The 21,727-nt window shown below is 41.4% G+C and overlaps 4 protein-coding genes across 5 annotated transcripts; 2 read left to right on the forward strand and 2 right to left on the reverse strand.

Annotated features, from left to right (window-relative positions):
• The first annotated feature begins 226 nt into the window (after nucleotides 1-226).
• LOC135491152 (quinone oxidoreductase-like protein 2 homolog) lies at nucleotides 227-4,089 on the forward strand. Of its 2 annotated transcripts, none has more exons than XM_064776839.1 (9): nucleotides 227-378; nucleotides 698-845; nucleotides 1,127-1,223; nucleotides 1,387-1,514; nucleotides 1,797-1,906; nucleotides 2,133-2,217; nucleotides 2,465-2,646; nucleotides 2,897-3,125; nucleotides 3,301-4,089. In XM_064776839.1, exons 1-9 carry the CDS (start codon nucleotides 290-292, stop codon nucleotides 3,367-3,369), a joined length of 1,137 nt encoding a protein of 378 aa, XP_064632909.1. In that variant the 5' UTR covers nucleotides 227-289; the 3' UTR covers nucleotides 3,370-4,089. The 2 variants fall into 2 exon arrangements, with proteins under 2 accessions (XP_064632909.1, XP_064632910.1); XM_064776840.1 differs by having other exon boundaries at nucleotides 235-346.
• A 356-nt stretch (nucleotides 4,090-4,445) lies between these two features.
• Nucleotides 4,446-6,556, reverse strand: LOC135491240 (m7GpppX diphosphatase-like). The gene is made up of 4 exons (XM_064776975.1): nucleotides 6,180-6,556; nucleotides 5,910-6,055; nucleotides 5,299-5,523; nucleotides 4,446-5,089 (listed from the first exon to the last, which is right to left on the reverse strand). The coding sequence occupies exons 1-4, from the start codon at nucleotides 6,508-6,510 to the stop codon at nucleotides 4,823-4,825; spliced, it is 969 nt and encodes a 322-aa protein (XP_064633045.1). The 5' UTR covers nucleotides 6,511-6,556; the 3' UTR covers nucleotides 4,446-4,822.
• A 103-nt stretch (nucleotides 6,557-6,659) lies between these two features.
• On the forward strand, nucleotides 6,660-12,778 carry LOC135491428 (transmembrane protein 168-like). Its single transcript, XM_064777294.1, has 4 exons — nucleotides 6,660-6,776; nucleotides 7,175-8,580; nucleotides 9,338-9,612; nucleotides 10,516-12,778. The coding sequence occupies exons 2-4, from the start codon at nucleotides 7,232-7,234 to the stop codon at nucleotides 11,082-11,084; spliced, it is 2,193 nt and encodes a 730-aa protein (XP_064633364.1). The 5' UTR covers nucleotides 6,660-6,776; nucleotides 7,175-7,231; the 3' UTR covers nucleotides 11,085-12,778.
• Nucleotides 12,779-13,822: 1,044 nt separating this feature from the next.
• Nucleotides 13,823-21,675, reverse strand: LOC135491143 (dynamin-1-like protein). The gene is made up of 12 exons (XM_064776825.1): nucleotides 21,526-21,675; nucleotides 20,910-21,054; nucleotides 20,088-20,209; nucleotides 19,539-19,788; nucleotides 19,070-19,323; nucleotides 18,645-18,758; nucleotides 18,236-18,327; nucleotides 17,558-17,918; nucleotides 17,128-17,277; nucleotides 16,549-16,731; nucleotides 16,075-16,347; nucleotides 13,823-15,898 (listed from the first exon to the last, which is right to left on the reverse strand). The coding sequence occupies exons 1-12, from the start codon at nucleotides 21,625-21,627 to the stop codon at nucleotides 15,842-15,844; spliced, it is 2,103 nt and encodes a 700-aa protein (XP_064632895.1). The 5' UTR covers nucleotides 21,628-21,675; the 3' UTR covers nucleotides 13,823-15,841.
• Nucleotides 21,676-21,727: the final 52 nt, after the last annotated feature.

Raw genomic sequence — 21,727 nt, forward strand, 5'->3', positions numbered from 1 at the left:
CGCTTGTACTTTTCCGGGGTACTTTCTCCACAGGGATTTGAGGCAAAAAGTGCTAATTACAAGAAATTAAAAATTCCACACCTAGGCCTATATACATTGCCTCAAATCCCTGTGACTTTCTCAATCCTAACCAAAAAGTCCAAGGGAGCGAAACGACTTCGATTTGGAGCGAAACAACTGGGGGCGAAAAGGTCAGGGAGCGTAACAATGGCATTTGGATGTTTAGCAGATCACCAAAATTAAATCGGAGTCTTCTGCTAATCTCTCGATTCAAAGTCCACAAAATAAAATGTCGGGAACTTTGAGCCGACTTGGAGCTGTGGGGAGGTTTTCCTGTCCACCAGAGGTCATTTTGAGATCAATTATTGGAGGAAATAGGTTTATATGCAGTCGTAAACACAAAAAAAGAAACTGCAAAATTTTGACTTGATTTTGCTGTTCACCAATGATAAAATCGATATACATCATGTACATCATGTACATCATGTACATAGAGAAATGTATAGGCCTACCTTACGTTCACCTACTATTCTAGTCCTAACGACTAACGTTGTTGTGCGATATTGTATCGCCATGTCTTGAGAACATTGTGCGTGATATCGCCACTTTTAAATGGGTATTATAACATTATGACGTAAAACTAAGCCTAGCTATTAGTTTTTAAAATTATTTAATGGGGAATGTTTTCTTGTCTCAGAGGATCTTTGTCATCCATGGATTTGAAAAGGAACTTGACCAGTGCAACATCAGAACCTACTGCTACCTATAAAGCGGTTGTGTGTAAGGAGCTCTGGAAGCCGCTGGTCATCGAAGATCGGCCAAGAGAGCCTCTTAGGAAGGGACAGGTACGTCATGGATACCATCATTTGAAGAGTATGAAAGCCTGGTCCAAAATGCATTGATGATCTTCACTTCAGGTCATAATGGAGGAACAACATTGGTAGAGCTTGGGAGGCCCATTCTTCGACATCAGACAAGAGAACTTGCATCTCCTAAATAACGGGGAACATGGCAACAATTGGATCATAAGCTGACACTTGCGTCAGGTACATTTATGACTTACTTTCTGCCGCATCCCAGTTGGTTGGTTATAAAAGGTTGTAACCGTTTTTGTCCTATCTTTCAGGTGCGTCTTCAGGTCCACAGTGCAGGGATCAACTTTGCTGACATCCTCCTCGCTACTGGCCGATATGTCTCAAAACCCAAGCTTCCGTTTCTGGCAGGTAAGGATGGTAGTTGACTAACATGAGCTTCCCTGATTCACAAAGAAAGACCTCTTTTCAGATCAGGAATGCGATGGCCTCCTCCCATGCTCTCCCAGAGTGTTGTCTTAGTCATTTGTTATGATTGAATATCGAGGGTCGTAATAATATCTTTCTGTTATAGGTTCAGAACTAGCAGGAGAAGTGATTGACGTCGGTGATGGGGTTGGGTCAATTCAAGCCGGTGACCGTGTTGTAGCCATGGCCCACAAGGGGGCAGCTTTCGCAGAGGAATGTGTCTTACCAGAAAATGTAAGGTTTCTCCCTTTAATCTCTATGGACATCTTCTGCCAACTACCGGGTATAGACATACATGTACCAAATGGATAAAAAGCTTGGGTTCTTTCAACCTTACCATTTGTGTCAGGACATTTCCTCAAAGTGACTGAAGTTTGTGAAGGGTTTAATTTGCATGCCATTTTGGTGTCTTCTGAATCTGACAGTATGTTTTTCAATCTGTGTCATTAGTTAGGCTATGAGTATCAGATCTCTCGTAAAAACAACATCATTTTTACATTAACATAATATTTCCAGTTAGTTTGGAAGATTCCGGATTCACTGAGCTATGCGACAGCCGCAGCCCTGGTGGTGTCTTATGGAACTGCCTACATGGCATTGAAAATGAAAGCGAACATAAAGAAAGGGTAAGCATGTATTGCAACCTCATAAGCAGTCTTCGTCAAGTTGGTAGTTATTGATGCTCTAGAACAGCTACTCTGCAACGTGGCTTGCATGGAGTCTGGATGGGAAGCTAAAAAATAACATGTCCATGAGGTCCTCCTGGTAACTTTGTGACCGTATTGTCCGCTAGCACAGATAAAAGATGAGATTTTGCCGGGGTATGATTATTCATTCATTGTTATTTTCCAGTGATACGGTGTTAGTGACAGCGGCTGCAGGTGCCCTTGGTCTTGCCTCTATAGATCTGGCTCTTAATGTTTTTGGTGCTTCTAAGGTAAGCTGCTTCTGCTAATGATCTTCAATTGTTAGTTAGGTCAGCTCTTCTTTAGCCTTTAATCTGCACTGGTAGGAGTTGTTCTCCAGAGGATATATCAGCAAAGACCCAATCAGGTCATGAAGCCAATATTTACATTCCAAATGCATTGTGATACAACTTCCTGTGACAGATTTATGAAAAACAGTTCAGTTTCATGATGTTTTTGTCAGAGGGATTGACTTCCTAATCAGTATTTTGTTTGTAGGTAATTGGATGCTGTGGTGGGGAGGAGAAAGCCGCACTGGTCCAGAGCCGAGGGGCACATCACGTCATTGACTATAATGAAGAAACTATCAGCAAGCAGGTACAGGAGTTCACGGAAGGCAAAGGGGTGGATATCGTCATGGAAATGGTCGGAGGAGATATATTCAAAGAATCTTTCAAAAGGTATAAAATTTTTCTCTGTTTTTCTTTAAGTGACAGTGCGCAAAATGTAGGCCTGATAGTTACACTGTGGTCTATTGTTTGTGTCTTATATTATTATATCGATAAGAACTCTGTCTCCTGGGAACCAACGATCATTGAGTACAGTGGGACTTCTCTTTGCGGACACCTCTCTAATAAGGACACCCTCTCTATTAAGGACACTAGTTTTGGTTTGAAACCTCAATATCATTTCGTACCTCATTATTTTCAGCATGGGTTTTGGAGGAAGGATTATCTTGGCAGGGTTTGCTTCAAATCAAATCCCTCGCGTTCCCGGCCACATCCTCCTGGCACAGAATTTCACCGCCATCGGGATTCACTGGGGATTACATATGGCCGGTAATCCGGCCATGTTCCGGGAGTCCGTAGAGCAGGTTGTGAAGCACACTGCCAATGGCGCCATCAGCCCGAAAATCTCAGACGAATTTCCTATGAGTCAGGTAAGTCAGTCAGTGATTAGATCTTCCACTCTTCTACAGTCAGAACATAGCATGCTGAGAGTGCTGAGTCTGAGAGAGTTGACCTTACCATAGTCTCTTACAAACCTCTTACACTACAGACAAGTGTATTCTCGATTACGATTAATCTTAACATGTCCACTTTTACTCATTGCAGGTGAATGAAGCCTACAAGTACATTTCCGACAGAAAGTCAACAGGAAAAGTTTTGCTTTCGATGAAATAATTCCGCATCTTACAGAATACGAGAGCATTATATTTCCCAGGAAACTTGAAATTGGTTGTGCCTTAGAAATTTGAACTTGCACGAAATTACTTTGGCTCAGAGTTGATTTCTGAATTGAGAGGAAAAGTACATCTGACGATGAAACAATGACATATCTCACCCTTGAGAATTAGTCCCCATCTCGCCGAAAATGAGGCAGGCTTTCCATCTTATTGAGCTGGTTTGTCCTTTTCCCAGGCATATCCAGGGCTGGCTGCTCAGTATGTTGAAAGGCCTGGCTAAATCTTGGCAAGCTGGGGAACAGATTCTCAATGGTGTTGCTATTTATACTGGTTGGTTCCTTTTGGATATATTTCTATGAATTATCCCCTCAATTAGCCTGATATGATGCAATCTCTAGTACACTGTATATATGTTTTTTTGATCAAATTTCTTTGTGGGGTTGTGTACTTATTCATGGTTCACAGACGACTGGTACTACATGTAGGTATTTGCTCAAGTTATTTCAATTTATGTTAGGTGCCTAGTATTAACATTGTAGTATGGTGCTTGATGTATTTGTGCTAAAAGATTGTCTTAGGACTGATGAAGTTCATCTAAGGTCAAGATCTGTTTGATTTGTTACAGATAGATTGTAATTTGCTCATGAATGAATTTTTGTTCGAGTATGAATCATGAGGGCATCTGAAAATTATTAGGAAATAAAATTTTGTTTTTATATCAGTAGCTATTTATTAACTTTTGACTGTGAGGTTTTGTATGTTTCCCTTGTCTCACGGCAGACGACTCCTTGACTGTTTTATAAGGTCATCCTGTTTTCCTAACAGGAACCTGTGATCAATATCAAAGGCAGCGATTACTGGTTTTACCAACAGACGAGATATTTTGGGCCCAGACTATTACCCGAGCTACTGGCATAGGCAGCCTGCTGTGAATTTGATGGAGGTCCTACACATCCCTTCAGAGTTCGCTAGACATGCAGGATCTAAAACGAATGCTGAAAGGTCTAATGGTGAGGTTTGGTTCTTCAAATAAAGACAAAAGTGCAAGAAGTAAAAAAATGGTACCGTGGCTTTATTCGGCATAGAAAATGTTACCAAGTAATGATAAGCTGTTGACAAAAATGATCATCAACCGGTGAACAACAATATATGCGTTTCACCTGGAACAAAGTGTCACAGTGGCTTGTGGCATTGTCCGAAGTTGGCTCAGGTCTTCTGATGTGTTCTGAAATTGCCTGCCATGACCAGCACTAGTCAGTCCCAGGGATGTATTTAATAGGGAGGCTCTACATGTACTGTATATCAAAAGATTGCTGTGCAATGTTATTCTGGTATTTCAAAGATGAACATACAGCGCCAACTCGTCTAATCATGATCATCAGAATTTGTAAATGCGAAAAACTGGTCATATTGCTTGGAATCTAAAAGCAAAGGGTTATCTCTCTCCAAATTCACAACTTTCCAGCCTCCTTGAACTTCTTATGCAAGTCATCGCCTTCCCTCACGACATATGAGAGAGTTCTGGTTTGATAATAATCCGCTTGGCCTTCAATATTCTGAATCACCTCGGACAAGAGATGAGCCCGCTCCACGCCGTGTCCTGGGGCATCGTATTTGATGTGAGTGACGTGGACGTGGAAATGATAGTACGATGGCTGGTAGTGCACGTAGATTCGCAGCTGGCTCGGTGGAACTCCAAACTTCTCTTGAACATTTTCCTGCAAAATTGATTCATGTTGATATGTCAGGTGAAAAGTAAAGGTGATTGGTAATCTTTGTTGTGGTACGTTCAAGAGAAGTTCGAGTCACTTCTTTGTTCTACTGGTCAAGCACAAAGATGTGTTTTCCCTTAAAGGGAGACCAGGGGCAGGAGCTGGGGGTCAAGTTAGCCGTCTTCAAGTGATGAATATGCTCTTTAAAAACTGACCTGTGATTTGACGAGAATATTCTTGAGCATCGGGAGATGGTCTGGAGAGAGATCCCGCAGCGACTTCACACCATGGTGATGAACGATGGCCACCAGGTAGAGACTCTGTATCTGCTTCCGGTCCCACTTCATATCCGGCAGGAGGATGAAACCATCCTTGGGGTCGTTGTCCTCGAACACAATCCGGTCCGATTCTGTCTTCTTCTCTAAGATGTTGTAGACCCACTGCAATGAAAAAAGTACCATTTAGATGTAAGTGACATAGGATGAAGCCTCTCCATTAAGGAAACCTGCGGCACTGACAAATGCTGTCAATTCGAGATATCTTTATAACAGATGTCAAACTGCATGGAAGTGGAACAAAATCAGTGTCCTCATTAGATAGGGTGTCCTCCTACAGAGGTGTCCACCTTGCGAGGTTCAACTGTATTCCATATTACGTGCAGTGATGTGAAATCCTGTGTTGACCTTCTTGTGATCTTTATCATGGATTAGATCAAATCTGTCTTCAGTTTTGTTTTCTTTAACTTCCCATCGCTTGTTGCTTAGGTTCAGTCAGGCTGAACCCTAAGGCAACCAGACCTTTCTCCTCGGCTACAAAACGTAATTACCTGAATGCTAAATGCTTTTGATTCAATATGAGGTCGAGTTATTGTCCTGTAATCCTCAGCGGTCTCATTGACCATGTATGGCTCATGCTGGCTGTATTTGTCGATGTGTTTCTGTGTGGCTGGGTAGATTACTGTGGTCTTGATTGCTACATTAAAGACAAGGAAAAGGCAAAGATGTGAAGTGAACAAGAAGGTTGAGAGGAGAAATGAATCGTGTAGGCCTACCGTATGATAATTGAAAAAGTCCATCAAGTCAGTATTTAGAATTACCGTTTAGCTCTGGCTTGGGGAATCCTTCATACGTTGAGTATATATCGTTATGCAGAGTCTGGTTCAGCCGGGTGTCCTCCGATAGAACATCGCCAAGACTGCCTTTGTTGAACGCGGTCTTCTCCAAAATGACCACCGCATCTTCATCACTGCCTTTGAAGCGACCGTGAAGAAAAACCACTTTTTCGTTCGGCTTGTCATTTAGAACATTTGTGACCTGAAACCCTTGGAAAGTTGACAGGGCAGATTTGTCGCAATCACCCACTGCATTAGAGTCATCTAGCTTGATTTTCTTCTGAGCTTGAAGCCCTGTGTTGTCAGTTTCAGCCATGATGTTGGGAAAGCCCGGAATCCCCAAGTGCGCGACGTAACGTGTCTGATCGAAGTGGAAATGGTTTGGTGATGCGCGGGTGATTTGAGTGCGACTTTGCAGGAGCCTCGCTTTGAGATCTAGAATGACGTATGGGGAATACCTTTTCGCCTTGTTCTCCTGAATGACTAAAAAGTGATTTTTGACTTCACTAAAACTCCTTTTTCTTCAAGATGCGATGTTTTTCAGGGTTGCACTTTGCGGATACGCGCTGCCCTATATGCCAGGCAAGTTTTGAACCATTTGCTTAATTCGAGTGGTGTCATTTTACACCGATATCGGCCGATTTGAGATCGAGACAAAAAGCAAGTCTGTGCAGATATTTTTTGATACACTGCAAAATGTACATGAAAAACCCCTTACCATTAGTTACGTAATCGTGGTAATCCTCATTAAAAAGTATGGTTATGAGCCGGTGAACAGTGATCACTACCATTTGCAATGGTAGGCATGGTGGTAGAAGTTTGATTGAGCATAGAAGTACATGTAGTTACATAATTTCGATAAACAAATTTGTTTATTTTTCAACATCTTGTCCGACTTGTGAGTTGTGAGCTGCGACTTTTGTCTTGGTGAGTCCTAATATTGACCGACTGGATTTTAATTCTAAATCATTTCATTGCAGGGGTTGTAGTGGTTGAGATGACCTACATGTAGTCCCGAGTGCCACCCCAGCGCCCAGATGACCCTGATCGGCCGAGTCAAGTATAGTATTAGTCATTCGTTGGAGATTGTGTGTCTGTTCATCAGGATGAATTGGGCGTACGTAAAACAGAGCGTGCGCGAGTTCAGCGCGGAGAAGGCAGTGATAAAATTACGGGAGATGAGAGGCAGGATGGGATTACACAACTTACGCCACCTGTCGACACTAGCGCTCGTTATAGCGCTAAGTTTAGGATTATATAACCGCTGGGCCTATAGTAACAATGTCGCGCTTCTAACTCTAGCTGTGCTCGGGCTGTTTGTGTTTATGTCGTCATGTGTCTGTTCTTATTACTTCTCGATGGAAGTTGTTGGAACCGCATTAATCCGATTATGGGGCGGATGTTTTCTCGGTTTGATATCTTTCTCTGAGAGTTCAATTTTCAAAGATGAACCGTCGGAGAAAGCAATGAATGGAATGTTCATCGCAAGCATTGTTTTAAAATTCATCTGGAATATACTCGAGATATTTGTCTACCCCAGACCCAGTCTCCCCACAATGCTCCGGCTCCCCGAGTTTCTCGAATTATGTGGAATGATGATTGCGTGTTTCACCATGGCCTCAAGTGACTCTGGTCCTCTTCTCTTACTGACTGTCTCATTCATGTTAACTATCGTTGCCATAAGATTAAAATCGATGTTCGGGATCCTTAACCTGATCTTCCTTTCCATAATAACCGGAGTGTTATTTTTTCCTGCGTTGAGAATCCAACTAGACGTAAACCCATTTGGTTTAGTCTGCTTTGCGCTAAGAATGCTAATCAAGCCGCTATGCGAGTGGTACTTCTGTCCATTGTCCGTTCTAGAACGTTGGCAAAGCTTCCTGTTACGTTCAGTACTCGTGCGCCACCTATCTGTAATAACTGTAACATTAACGGAACTGGGATATTTCACGATCTGTGCCATATTTATACCGACGCATAAAGAATGGTATATCGTTGTTCCGATATTTGCTGCGTGTGGCGTTGTCTGGTTGTGTTGTCACTCCGTCTTCATCGTTACGTTATGGCAGTTGATGAAGAAAGTGACAGTTTGTAACATGACGTTTCATTATGCAACCGACGAGAGTAAAAACATGACTCGCATCATGGCGTCAAAGGGAGTGCGGCATTTCAGTTTGATATCACAACGTTTGACCTGGGTGACCTTGTTGACGACGGCACTCATCGGCATTGTGACGTGGGAGACGCGGACGGTGTTGTCTCTGAGTATGCTGCTGGTGATCGTACCAATAGAGGGCATGGTGCTCAGTCTGCTGCTGGAGATGGCGTCGGTTCTTGGCGGGCGGAGCATTGGGTATGCGATGGTGGCTCCAGCGTTATATCACAGGTGGGTTAACTTTAATCTCTGTGTGTCAAGTTATTGTTTGAGATCATATGGCTTTTTATCATCCGTAGGATTGATCAAGTTCTTTTGTAGCAGCAAATTAAAGGACAAGTCGAACATGTTGAATTATCCCTTCAAAATATGCTTACTGTGGAGTTGAAGTTGACTGGACAGCCAACAGCCTGTTAAAATGCTCTTAAAAACTATGTTGGTCCTTTAAAGCTTGAAGAACCTCTGGTACCTTAAGATGTGTTCAAATGGATAATCTTGCAAGTGCAGGCAATTTTTGGTGTACATTTTGTATGTCATGTATTTCGGCATTTATATGAAAGTTTTAGAAGTGGTTAAGGGGTTAACTCTGGGCAGACCCATTTAAAACAGACCTAACCATCCTACTCCGGACTGATTGCATTTACTTTCAGCTCAAAACTATATTCTGACGCTGTTCCAATGTCCATAACAAATATTAACTAACCTAATTTCATGGTAATTATCTGCAGATGGGCTATTTTAGTTGAATGGGGTTAAAATATGTACTCTGCTGGTCCAAAAGGTAAACTGGTGCCACAATCTGATTCAAAACCTCTACAGTACAGCATACAGGGTGTAAGAAAAAAACTATTTAGTTGTACAGAATTTATAGCATGTTTTCGATTTTTAGCTTTTCAGCAATTCGTTAACTCACTGTTGCGATTTTGATTTGTAAGCCAACAGAAGAGTTATCATTTGTTTATTTATGCATTGCCCAATCCTGTTTCAGAGCGGACGGCCAGGCGACCCTCGTATCCCAAAACATGATCCAAGAGTCAGCCCAGCGTTCCATGTACGTCATCAGCATCCTGGAGAAATTCTTTAGCCATCACATGGTCCATATCTTTGGCTGCGACTATTCATCAAGCGGACTGACCCTCGAGAGCGTCCAGACAAAACTGAAGGCATTCTTTGAGAAGAATACGGAAGATGGGCCACGATATGATACCTATATTGTTTATTACAGCGGCCATACTCATGATAATGGAGACTGGGCATTGTCAGGTAGGTTTGCCCTTTGACAGGGTATCATGAATCATCCTCAAGTCAGGTGATAATCTAACACCTATGTCTAAACATGTGGGGCCAAATTCATAAAGGGTGTTTAGCTTAAAACAGCGTTTAACTACTGAATAGACAGATTCAGGCCCTTCATGTAAATCTCCACAGAATATGAATAGGCCCTGAAACTGATTAGAGAGAAGTTGTACATGTCTAACCCTTAAACGCCCTTTATGAATTTGGGCCGTGGTGTTCTTGGCAATCGTGTCACTTGTTTGTCTGAAGTGTGATGCATAATCCTTCATCGCTACAACACAATGTATGTCACCTGTCGTGCCTGCAGTGCAGCTGGTGTCTCTTGGAGTTACAATGTGTAAACAGATGCCAGTATTATAGTATACATAACACAACTTTACAATGTATGACTATACATCTTGTGGTTAACGCTCAATTTCATGAAAGCCTTTTGTCACGTGACTACCTCATGCATATAAAATGCCAAAAATGATTTAATGTCTTTATGAGCACATCAATGAACTTACAGACAAGAAAGGGATCAACATCTCCAAGGCTGGAGTTATAAAGGATTACGTTGCCACTAGTCATGTTTCACTTGTCACGAGTTACCTGACTTAGGCTTGAAAACACGACGTGAGGATGAAAAGTGACATCGTGAATCGTATGTAGCCCGCTCTTTGGAAATGACTTCTTCGTTCTTCCTGTCACACATGAAAGTGGACGGTGACACGTTACATGTGAAAACGTGAACTCTAATCGCAGCCTAACTGAAAACTCAATGTAATGTTGATCAGGTCCACTTTAGTGAGCTTGACCTGTCCCAATATTCACCAGCACAACAAAGATGTCTGAATGGTCTTTCAATTGAATAATTTTGTGTCTTTCCAGGCAATGCTATTCTTCAGCTGGATCAACTCTTGGAGATGTGGAGGGAGAAAAATGGTGCTACCGGGGCACGACTCGTACTCATCTTAGACACGGAACATTCTTACAAATGGCTGCGGAGCGTTACGAAAAACCGGAAAGACATCGTCGCGTTACAAACATGCCGATTATCAAAATCATCAAGCATGGACCCAGAAGAATGGGCCCAGATTCGAATGGGTGATTTCTCCCGTGATTGGGTTGTTTATAATTGTTCGTCACCTGGATCCACGGACGAGGAGTTCAAGTGGTCAAGCAAGGAGCGGGTGTTACAACCCGAATATGGTGTTTCACGACATTGGACTGATTTTACGTTCCATCTTCCAACAGAGCAGGACATTACACAGCATTGGGATAGTAACTTTCCAAGAATAACTCGCCCGCTTGTTCGCTGTATAAGTTGTACTTGTATCGATAGTAGCTCCCTCTGTTGTTGTGATTGTGTATTAAGGTGTCTGCGACGCAAGAAGATGAGTTGGTTCCCGCCGAAGGAGCTCGACACAGGTCATGGGTTCAAACTGATCAGGTCGTAATGATTCATTAGAAAGAACAGTGGCACAAGAATCAAAAGGACTTTTTGAATTTTGAATGTCTCCCTGGATTCTCCCTTCCGCAGTATGTCCTCGGCAAAGATTTCCCAAGCATATACGTGGCGGGGAGAGCCCTAAGTATGTAGGTCATGTATTCATGTCTCCCTTCTTATTCTATTTTGCTACATTTTAGTGTGACGTAGGCCTATGCCTTGCTCATACTGACGGTACATGTATTTTTGTATTTCTTTAAAGGTCATGGTGCTTCTTTCAGTTTATGTGTGGTATTTAATGTTTCTATTTCAAAACAAAATCGGCGACAGTTTCCCGATGTGTACTGACCAGAAATAATCTTTGGCAAATATACTTACGAACAACCTGAACATGACGCTAATTTCAGATAATTTATTTCTTAAGAATATATATTTTGCATGATTCTAAATTATGGTAGAGACATTGTTTGCATAATTATGAATGCATTGTCGGTGTATGGAGTTACTATAAAACATTTCTGCAAAAAATGAATGTACATTGTTATGAATTTGATTTTTTACTTGTATTTGAATCATACAGGTACTCTCATGTACTTTGTATAAGAGACTTCCAGCCATCGGCTCTGGAGAGTTCTGTTGTGGTCAACATACTCTGCCCCATCACTGAAGTTAAGCAACTTTGAGAGAGGTTAATTGGTGGATGGGTGACCAAGGGGCAATGTTCTGCAATATGTTTATATTGTGCCATTTTGACGAGTCTGAAGATTTTTGCATGAGGTTTAATCTTGGTCATGACGGAATGGCTGTAGAAATACTGTCAAAAGTTCTCCAAGTTGTCCTTTGCAATGATGAAATAGTTGACAGCTTTGAGATTCAGTGGTTTGATTATGTTCATTTCTTATTGTTGATAAGATAAAGTGATACAATTATAGCCCTAGTAGAATTATAGCTTCTGTGTGCATTCATGTGTATTGCCAACTGTTTTCTAGACTTGGGGCTATAACTGTACCAATTTACCTTACAGAACACCAAACCGTAAGACTAGGGCTGACCATTGTTTTTCAGCTCACAGTTGAGTCAGATCCTTTTACAGTAGCTGGGTAGCCTGCCTGAGAAGTCAAGAGAAACTTCAGCAAACAGTCCCGTCTTCAGTACCATTTGTACTTTTCATTTGTACTTTCAATGAATTTAATATCAAATGTACATGTAGTTTATTCATGTCATCAAAGCACTTGTAACAGCAAATTTAGTTGCAACTACATGTATTTACATATTTCATTAGGGAAATGTGTTTCGTTTAAAAAGTTTTTTGAGCAATCAATCAATGATATGTCGTGCTCGTCGTCCTATATGGGCTTTTGAATGACCATTACTGTAAACTCCACTCTGAGCCACGCCAGTACGAATCAAATGATTGTGGATATTCAAAACACAAGTGAGCTTGCATTCATTGACAGCTTCTTGATTCTTTCTGTACTTTGCCTTTGAATGTTTTACATGTAGGCTCTCCGAAAGATGGATATTCTTCCAAAGTAATTTATTGAACGTATTGTGTATACAATGTATCGATATATCAGAAATATATCGATGTATTGAGTTCTGTCTTAGTCTCCCTCAGAGTATGTTTTGTATTGCGCTGTCTATGTTGTAGAAAACTGTTTTATGATTTAAAGATATTTGAGAATAGAATGATCAATCAATGTTGATACTTGTTCAGTGTTTTATTTCCCCCAGGGCACATTTTCTGCCATCAGTAGATTCTTGTTAGCTACATGCCAACCACCAGGGATCGATCTGAAGTGACATGACACTCCCGCTCCAGTGTGAAACACCTACCACTCCAAGGCTATCTTGTTGTTTTTAAACCAAGTTCACTGAAGATGATGAGAAGACACCACAGTAACTCATGCATGAGCTGAAGTCGGGAAGGTCCTGCAAACATAGGCCGGATTAGGACGCCAACAAAAAGTGACATTACACAAAGCAGGTGATTGTGACAAGGGCAGGCCAACAAACATCATTGTGAAAGACACTGGTTACAGGACAGACTCTACATTCACACCCAACCTTTCCCTCCCACACTACATGTACAGCCAGCCTTTGTCTTTGGTCTTCACCACATCAACTTATGTCACACAACCATCGCCCTCAGATGTGCGCTAGTAGAGGTATGTTACTCGGACAGGCGGGGTCTTTGGCTACTGTAGCCTATTCAGATACATTGTCACAAACATGCATGGTCCTCAGGCATTGAACACCCAAGATAACCAGCTGGAAGAGTCGAAATACTGAAGTGTCTTGTCACAACAACTGTCTTGTGTTGATAACTCAGGACAGGACAGAGGATTGGAACAACTCGAGACAACCAGCTGGAAGAGTTAAACTACGACAGTGCCTTGTCTGATCTCTTCTGCGTTGTCTCAATCAATCACAACATCTGTCTTGTTGATAAAAGAGGACAGGACAGAGGACTGGAACAACTCGAGACAAACAGCTGGAAGAGTCAAACTACTACAGTGCCTTGTCTGATCTCTTCTGCGTTGTCTCAATCAATCACAACATCTGTCTTGTTGATAAAAGAGGACAGGACAGAGGACTGGAACAACTTGAGACAACCAGCTGGAAGAGTCAAACTACTACAGTGCCTTGTCTGATCTCTTCTGCGTTGTCTCAATCAATCACAACATCTGTCTTGTGTTGATAACTGAAGTTCAGGATGACTGAGACACAAATGAACACAACACAAGGTGATCTTGATTTATATACAGTGGTTTTATTTGCATCCTATTCTACCATCGGTTCTTTATCACACAGCTTCTGCATACTCAGACATATGGTTTTCATTTTCCCAGCAGGAGAGGTTCACTCGTTCAATTTCTTCCAAGTCCTAGTCAGGGAGCAAGTTGTCCAATCAAAAAATCCCCGAGAGGAAAAAGATGCACATACCATTCGATGAAGGACGGTCTGATATTGCCCATCACTATGCGTAACATCCTCTTTTTTACAAATCCACATATATATGTACATTGAAAGACAAAAAAATTCAGATTCCAAGAAACCTGTAAAATTCTATCTACACTGTAACATGTCTGAATGTACATGTATGCATCTAGATTCTTTGAATACAACACTTACATGTATTTTCATTTCATAATACATGTACACTCAACCACAAGCTGTCTGGCATGCTAATCTTTACTCATACAAAATAAATACAGCAATGGTTTTTGCATGTATCCACACACAAAAATATGAATATGTACAATGTACACCAGGCAAAAATATCAATCAAGCCTCGGCCAATGGCTCAAGAGTTGTCATGTTAATGGCATCCTAAGCTGCACCTTAAGCTCAGCTCGTCTTTTTCATCATCATACATGTATTATACAAGAACTTTTGCCTAATTTCATGTCTCAAACCATCCAACTCGCAATCTATTACTCTCTGGGAAAAGCTAAATTGGACCATGCACCTTCCCAAAATGTCTCTGCTGATCCCATCACGAAAGGATTTCACGTCAACCACCTACAACACAACATCACTGAGTGGTGTAAATGTCGTATTTGGCATTTTTGTACGATTAAATCTATGATTCCTGTTATATATCGGCGGGTACTTCTACCAAGCTAATGAAACAGCACATAATATAAACAACTTAAAGAGAACAAAACATTCTCACAATGAAAAAGAACTAGAATTGCAAAACAAATGCACTTTTTAAACAAGACAAAAGAAAATACTTTACAAGTTGAGCAGAATTGGATGCCGACACATACCTACTTTATCCCGGTTTTCAGTTGACAGTATAAATATCATTTGAACATTTGGCCAGTTTTAAACATGCTTTTTTGATACAAGTTCTCCGCTGTCATCAACGAATGAGCCCGCCACCTCTGCATTTGATGCTACGCCATTTGGCCATTATGTCCCGTAGATTATCCATCGTCCTATATCTATACACTGTATTGTTATTGTTGTGAGCACCGGTAGCTATGCTGTTAAGCGAGTCAAAAAATAAACAGTACACATGAGATAAACTGACTACTTCGTGGATGATCATTTTTGGCATTCATAATATCTAGCAGTCGCCTCCCCATTTCACACCGGAAAAAAACCCAGTAACTTTATTGTTTACAAGTAGTAGCCATGGAAACCATTCCTTTACACAGAGACATCACATTGATTATTTTAGATAGAATTATCATATTTTACAGTATAAATGGTATAAATATATACAGGAGTCAACAAGAGTTTTCATTTGGTTACAACTGACCAGTGTTATTCATTGTCACTGAAACCAACAGATAGATAACTGCTGACAGCAGACCATGGATTATTTTAGGCCCAAATCATGTCTCACCCAATGCGTCTATTTCCAGATTAGCACAGCTGCTGGTGGAGAGGCTGAACCTTGCCAAGATTAACAGTCAGCCACGGTTGATTCCGATGACACAACTGACATTCTGTAGGAAACATCACAGGTTGACTCCAAGTCGGTAATTTTCCTTCCCCACCTCTAAGCTTCATCACTAAGAACGCTGATCAGGAAAGAAGTGAATTGGTGTAAATTATAGTTTTTGACCTATCTGACATGTAATCCACTGGCAACGAGGGATTTCGTGATAGACATGAGAATTCACACCTCAAGGAAATTGTCATCATTCCATCCAAGTGTCTGCCGCAAGCAGTTTGTATAGTTTGTAGTACACATTTGGCCACCACCAGAGTTGTTAACACAGACTAACATGCTCGCTAATGTCATTGTCCTCACCAGATCTGTGTCTCGCGTATTTCGCTGATTATGTGGCTAGCCTTCGTTAATGCCTGAAAGAGATGATGAGAGAATAGGTCATATGAAATAGAACTCAACCCGACAGTTTAAAAACGCTACATAAAACTATGCGAAAGATGCAAGTCCACAAAACCGTGAAAAATTTCACCAGTTTTAAAGTTCTCGTTTTTGAAAACGACACAGGGCTCGTTGCAAAAATTCTACCTACCTTTAACATTTCCTGTGCCTCGCGCCGCCTAGCTGCTATATGTTCCGACTCCATCAAGAGATTATCTATCAAATTCGTCTGATAAAGCTGACTAACTAATTCACTCTGCAGATTGTCCTTCACATAGTTTACTAAGAAGTGCATTATTGCCTTCGGCACGCTGTCCTGGATATTTTTTCGGACGATGAGGAAGTACGATTTGATCAAACGCTCGATGACTTCACAGTCCCGCTGTTCTCGGGTGGAGAGCTTCCTGGCAGTAGCATCAGTCGGCTGTAAAGACAAAATATCAACCATCAAAATTTGAATCAAGTTCTGTCGATATAACGATGTTGTGCATCAGAGACATCGGACTCACTACATATCGGACGTCTCAGCAGGGATCGGGCACAAATGAAATTTCTATCATCTTACTCAAGTTTTAATGAGGTATTATTTGAATCTTAATTTCAAAATCTTCTTCTGTCTACTCACAACTTCAGGGAGGAGGTTGATTCCCTTCTGTGGAGTCGTCTTTCCCGGTGGGTGAAGGGGCGAGTTACTGATGCTGTTTGGCTGGCTAGATGCTGCACTATCTGGTCCCAATGAGTCACCCTTGGCCATGCGCCCCCAGCTCCTCCAAGAACCACTTCCAGGACCATTCATTACTGGTAATTCCTTAAATAGAGAGTTGAACATACTTTAGTCTTTGAGAAGGAATGGAGATTTTACAAGTAAATAGATCAGATAAAGCTAAGAAAATGAAAAATGCTCCAGTTATCAGGGTTTGGATTCCGCTTGGCCTTGACAACCAAATTGTCAGACAAGTTGATATTCCAGTAAAGTAGTTGCCCTGAGGAGAAATGGAAGTTGCCCTGTGGACAACTAGAAATGTCAGTTGACTATCACACCTTTTACAGGGCAACACTCCAATTGGAACATTAGACAACCAAACATCTTGAAACAGTTTGCCCAAGATAACTCCGAACAAGATTGCGTAATATGTAATTTATCGAGTGAATAGCAGCCTCCCTTGACCCCGACACAACAGAACCCTCGTCCTTGGTACTCTACCTTGTCTTCATGAATGGTCTGTTTACTACTCCTTCTCTCCGCATCAGCAGCTAGATTCTCCGTCAACGTCCGGTGCACCAACGAGGCCTCGGTGAAGTCCGGGTGCTTCGTGTTGATGTAGGCAAGTTCTATACACACTAAGTTTTCAACCTGGAAAGAGACTCGACTGCTGGTCAAAAAACACCAAAGAAGCAATTTCACGAAACCGTGAGCAAAATGGCTGCAAATATCTCTGGGTTTGCAGATGATAGGGGCTTCTAGGCAGATATATCACCTTGAGCCTAGGAGACCTTTCATATTCTCCCTCAAACATACAATCTAAGTGTGTTTCAAATTCAACTGTACCCGGCCTTTTTCACACTGTATCAAACTCTGCTTTCAGCGTTCTAGTCAAAACACAAAAATCTGGCAAACAACACGCATCTCTTACCATTGAATTAGTAGTCGGTAATCTCCGCCTGAGCAACGCAGTCACAACGTCGACCAACTTTTCATGAAGTTTAGGAAATCGTAACATCTCCTGCTGGGTCCCGCAGTGCTGAATAATTCTCTGCATCTCTTCGTGGACGAGTTCTACACAGCGCAGACTCGGCTCCTCCAGACGACGAATTTGACGTTTTACTAATAATTCGAACGAAATCTCCGGTACGAACAGCGCAGGCCGCGTTCCAGTGGCGTTTCGTATAGCTGTAAGGACATCTAGAGCGGATAAACCACCTAATGGGTCGACCGACAATAAAGTTCTGCCGAATGTTTCGTGGAAGATGTAACATATTCGGGCTCCCCCACATCTGAAACATCATTTAAAGGTAGGTTTATAGTCTTTTTCATGGAAAAAAGACAATACTTTTTTTGGATTTTATACAGTTAGTGCAGCAGAAATATAGTATTTCATCTTAAACTTTTGCAAGTAAGTTCAAAATGTCCAAATATACTAACCTGCCAGAATCGCACAAAGCGTGACCCAGTCAAAGAACAACCCAGTCAAAGAACAAGCCATTTGCAACAAAACATTGAACAATTTGAGCAAAGTCTAGGCATGTTCTGTGTGCAGTGCTATTTTTGTGAAATGGCATAGAGACAATTCATAAATAACAGATGTACTCACAGTTCACTTGTTTCTATATTACGAGCTGTTCCTTCAATTGTGTTATTATAAGCAGACGCAAAGCGGGTGATGACCTGAAGTAGTAACTGGCCCTGAAATCAAATAACAGGCAATATGAATTCCATATTTCAAGTCAGCATAGGTTACAATTTTCATGATTATCATTATCAATATTATCATCAAAATTGAATGAAGGACCTGGTGTCACAGAGGAAAGGCAACCTCATGAATGAACAATTCACTCAACAAGCTGCATTTGAAGGGTTGAAAACTGAGGGAACCATCCCATTCCATTTTGTATGATACACATACCATGTACTCTCTGAAAGAGTTGACTATAAGGCTGATGTTCACCAATGATAAATGGGGATCCTTCATATATTTATTTAAAACTTTCAATCCCCCTTACCTTATCCTCTACAGCTTCACCATAAGAGTTGAGCAGCGACTGGTGCTGGGCAGCCATTACATTCACACGCGTTTTCAACTCGGGAAGACAGTCTCGTATGTGGTGCATTAGCAGCTGCAAGAATGAAGAAACAATTAGAGACGTGTCAGAAAAGGGTAGAAAACCAGAGGAGAGCCCATACCAACAAATGCACACACTCAGAACACATCAGAAGGTCTTCGGACAATGCCATAAGCCACTGTGACACTTTGTTCCAGGTGAAACCCATAACTGATCAGCGCGCAAACAAACTTCCTCAAAATATTCCATACATGTGTATTTATAGCAGGCCAATTTACGTTGACTTGAAGAATATCTAATTGTAGCGCGGCCGGCGATAAACTGCTGTTCAGACTAATAGTAGGCCTACTAGTATTGAATCTTACCCGGTTTAAAGTCTTGGCCAGATACGGCGTACCATTCCTGCTAGCAATAGCTGGATACCTCTTCTGTAGAAACGAGCTTTCGTCTTTCAACGCATCACCAATATTCTTAGATGTATTGATATCGGCCTGACTTCTATTGACCACACCGATAATTCCTAGTTTGACGGGAATAACGCGGCCACATAACACGTCCAGGGCATCGGTACCGGCGTCCATCAAGTCAAGCTTTGTGACAACGGCAAGAGTACGACGACCTGTAAAGAGAAGTCAGAAAATATTTAGCAACTATTTGTAAAAAATACCCAACCTGAACATAAACAATGTTCCACTTTTTTGTACTATTTTCACATGCTATTCAATATACCCTACGCAACATACACGTACAGTAGAACCTCTCTAATAAGGACACCCTCTTGAGAAATGCTGTCCCTAGTAGAGAGGTGTCCGAGATCAACTACATAACACTTACCATCAGGGTCGATTTCCTTGGCTAACTTCAAAGATTCGGACGTCGCCATATCGGTATTAGCTGACGTAACACTGAGTATAATTGAGTTGGGGTTACTGATATATTTCACACACATATCTCGGATTTGTAACTCGATATCCTCTGGTTGGTCACCAACGGGGACTTTGGTGATGCCGGGCAGATCTACCAAGGTCAGGTTGACTACTTTGTTGGAGAAGATCTTCAGGTGGATAGCATCCTCGATTATTCCCTGGAAACACGAAACAAAATGAACATTTTATGAAAAGAACGAAGGCACCAAGATATTAAGCCCCAACCACTGCGCTCAGACACGAGCGCTGTATTGTTGCTATTTGGTCTTTGCTAGGTGTCATAATTAGGGAGGTCAAACTGAATGAAAGCAACAAATTTTGGACCACAAATAGTGTCCTTGATAGAGAGGTGTCTGCCAAACAGAGGCTCCACTGTAATACGTAAGTCCTGTCCTGAGAGATAGGTCACCTACAGTGCCATTTCTAATGCCAGAAGATGTCTGCAAATGCCCCCGACCTTGTTTGATCCTGCCATTCTGTCTGTCTCTGCTTCAATCTCCTTCCGGATCTCATCAAAGTCAGTGTAGACCTTCTGCTTCGTGTGCAGGAACTTGGCCCATTCCTCCTGGGTACCACCATCTGTGAACAACAAAGATACTAAGCATAAAAGAATACACAACATATTTTATTTCTGACATGTCCTTGGAGAGCTGGCGGCTGCATGCCTAAATTTATTTCAAAATGCATGTATCTCCTAAAAATGCATAATAGTTATATAGTAATAACAAAAATATAATGGAAGATAAGGGAAACTTAAACTAAAGATGATAGTATAGTGTAGGGATAATATCAGTCAAGTGTCTGCCTTCTATCTTTAAATTTCGATTTGAAGTGTGTCCTTTTTCACATAACTAGCAAAAATTGCTGTACCTCTTTCTAAAGGAATTTCAAGGCATGCATGAATGTCAACAATCCATTGTTTTAGATATCAAAAGTTCATCAACAAAACCACAAACATTACATCAGATAAATTGGGCCAAATTGCACATAAAAAACTAGGGTTTTTCCATTTCAAACCATGTGATGACCTATAAATAAGCCATGCATGACCTGCTATATAGGCCTATTTAGATATCAAAATGATGAAATATTCTAGAAAATTTCAAAAATGTTTTGATCAGGAAAACCAACAAGCATCACTGAGTAATCTTCATTGTATTGATATTGTGTCTGAAATCCAACAAAAATTGTATTTCATTTCACTGTGCGTGGACATTTTTTTGGGAAATGGCAGTGAATTGTCAATGTCAAGTCACTCCTAGTATATGGGATTCTTTACCTCCATCAGCTGCTCTTGTCTCCTTGTCATCAGGGCTGACATGAATCAGCTGTAGGACAAGGGGTCGCCTTGTCACGATACCAGTTCCTCGGGGCAGGAAGTCATGTCCCACGAGGCCTTCCAACACAGAGCTTTTACCAGAACTCTGAAAATAAAACAAATAAAAGTGAGAAAAAAGCGAGAAAAGGCAACAGACGACATGTTCAAGTATACCACACAACACTACAGACAATTTCGAAAGTTTGTATCAACATATGTAGATTAAAGGATTATTTCACCTGCTACACCACACTGAGTCCTGACAGGTTTCCATTCGGCTTTGGGACTGGCTTCTTGACATTGGTCCAAACTGTCGAGTGATTGAGATAGGCAAGGCCGACGGCCATGATGAGTTTGACCACAGACATCCCAATGCAAGGTACAGAACTGCAGCTAGAGATTTTTGTAACACCAAATAGACGCTAAAAAGTGGCAGAGTTTCTCGCACAAGTGGGAGTGGTGGAAAATTACCATCATATGCAATGCAAATGCCGGCCCAGGCCAATGCATGGAAATCAATGCACTGCCACTGCACAGAGTCATTGACATTGTAAACAAAGTAGGAATGATGACTAACCTGGGCACCAATCACTACGATCTGTGGCAGTAGGATTGTTTCAGATCCAACAGTATTGAAGACGTCTTGCAATTTGTTGATTACTGGAATTAGATGCTCCATTTTGCCGAAGTTTGTGGAGCAAAAAGGGCAAATGATCTTCAAAATAAAATGGCGATAATGGGGTTCATCAAAATTATGGAATTCCAAAATCTGATTTCAA

The sequence above is a fragment of the Lineus longissimus genome, chromosome 7 (genome assembly GCF_910592395.1).
Source record: "Lineus longissimus chromosome 7, tnLinLong1.2, whole genome shotgun sequence".
Taxonomy (NCBI): domain Eukaryota; kingdom Metazoa; phylum Nemertea; class Pilidiophora; order Heteronemertea; family Lineidae; genus Lineus; species Lineus longissimus.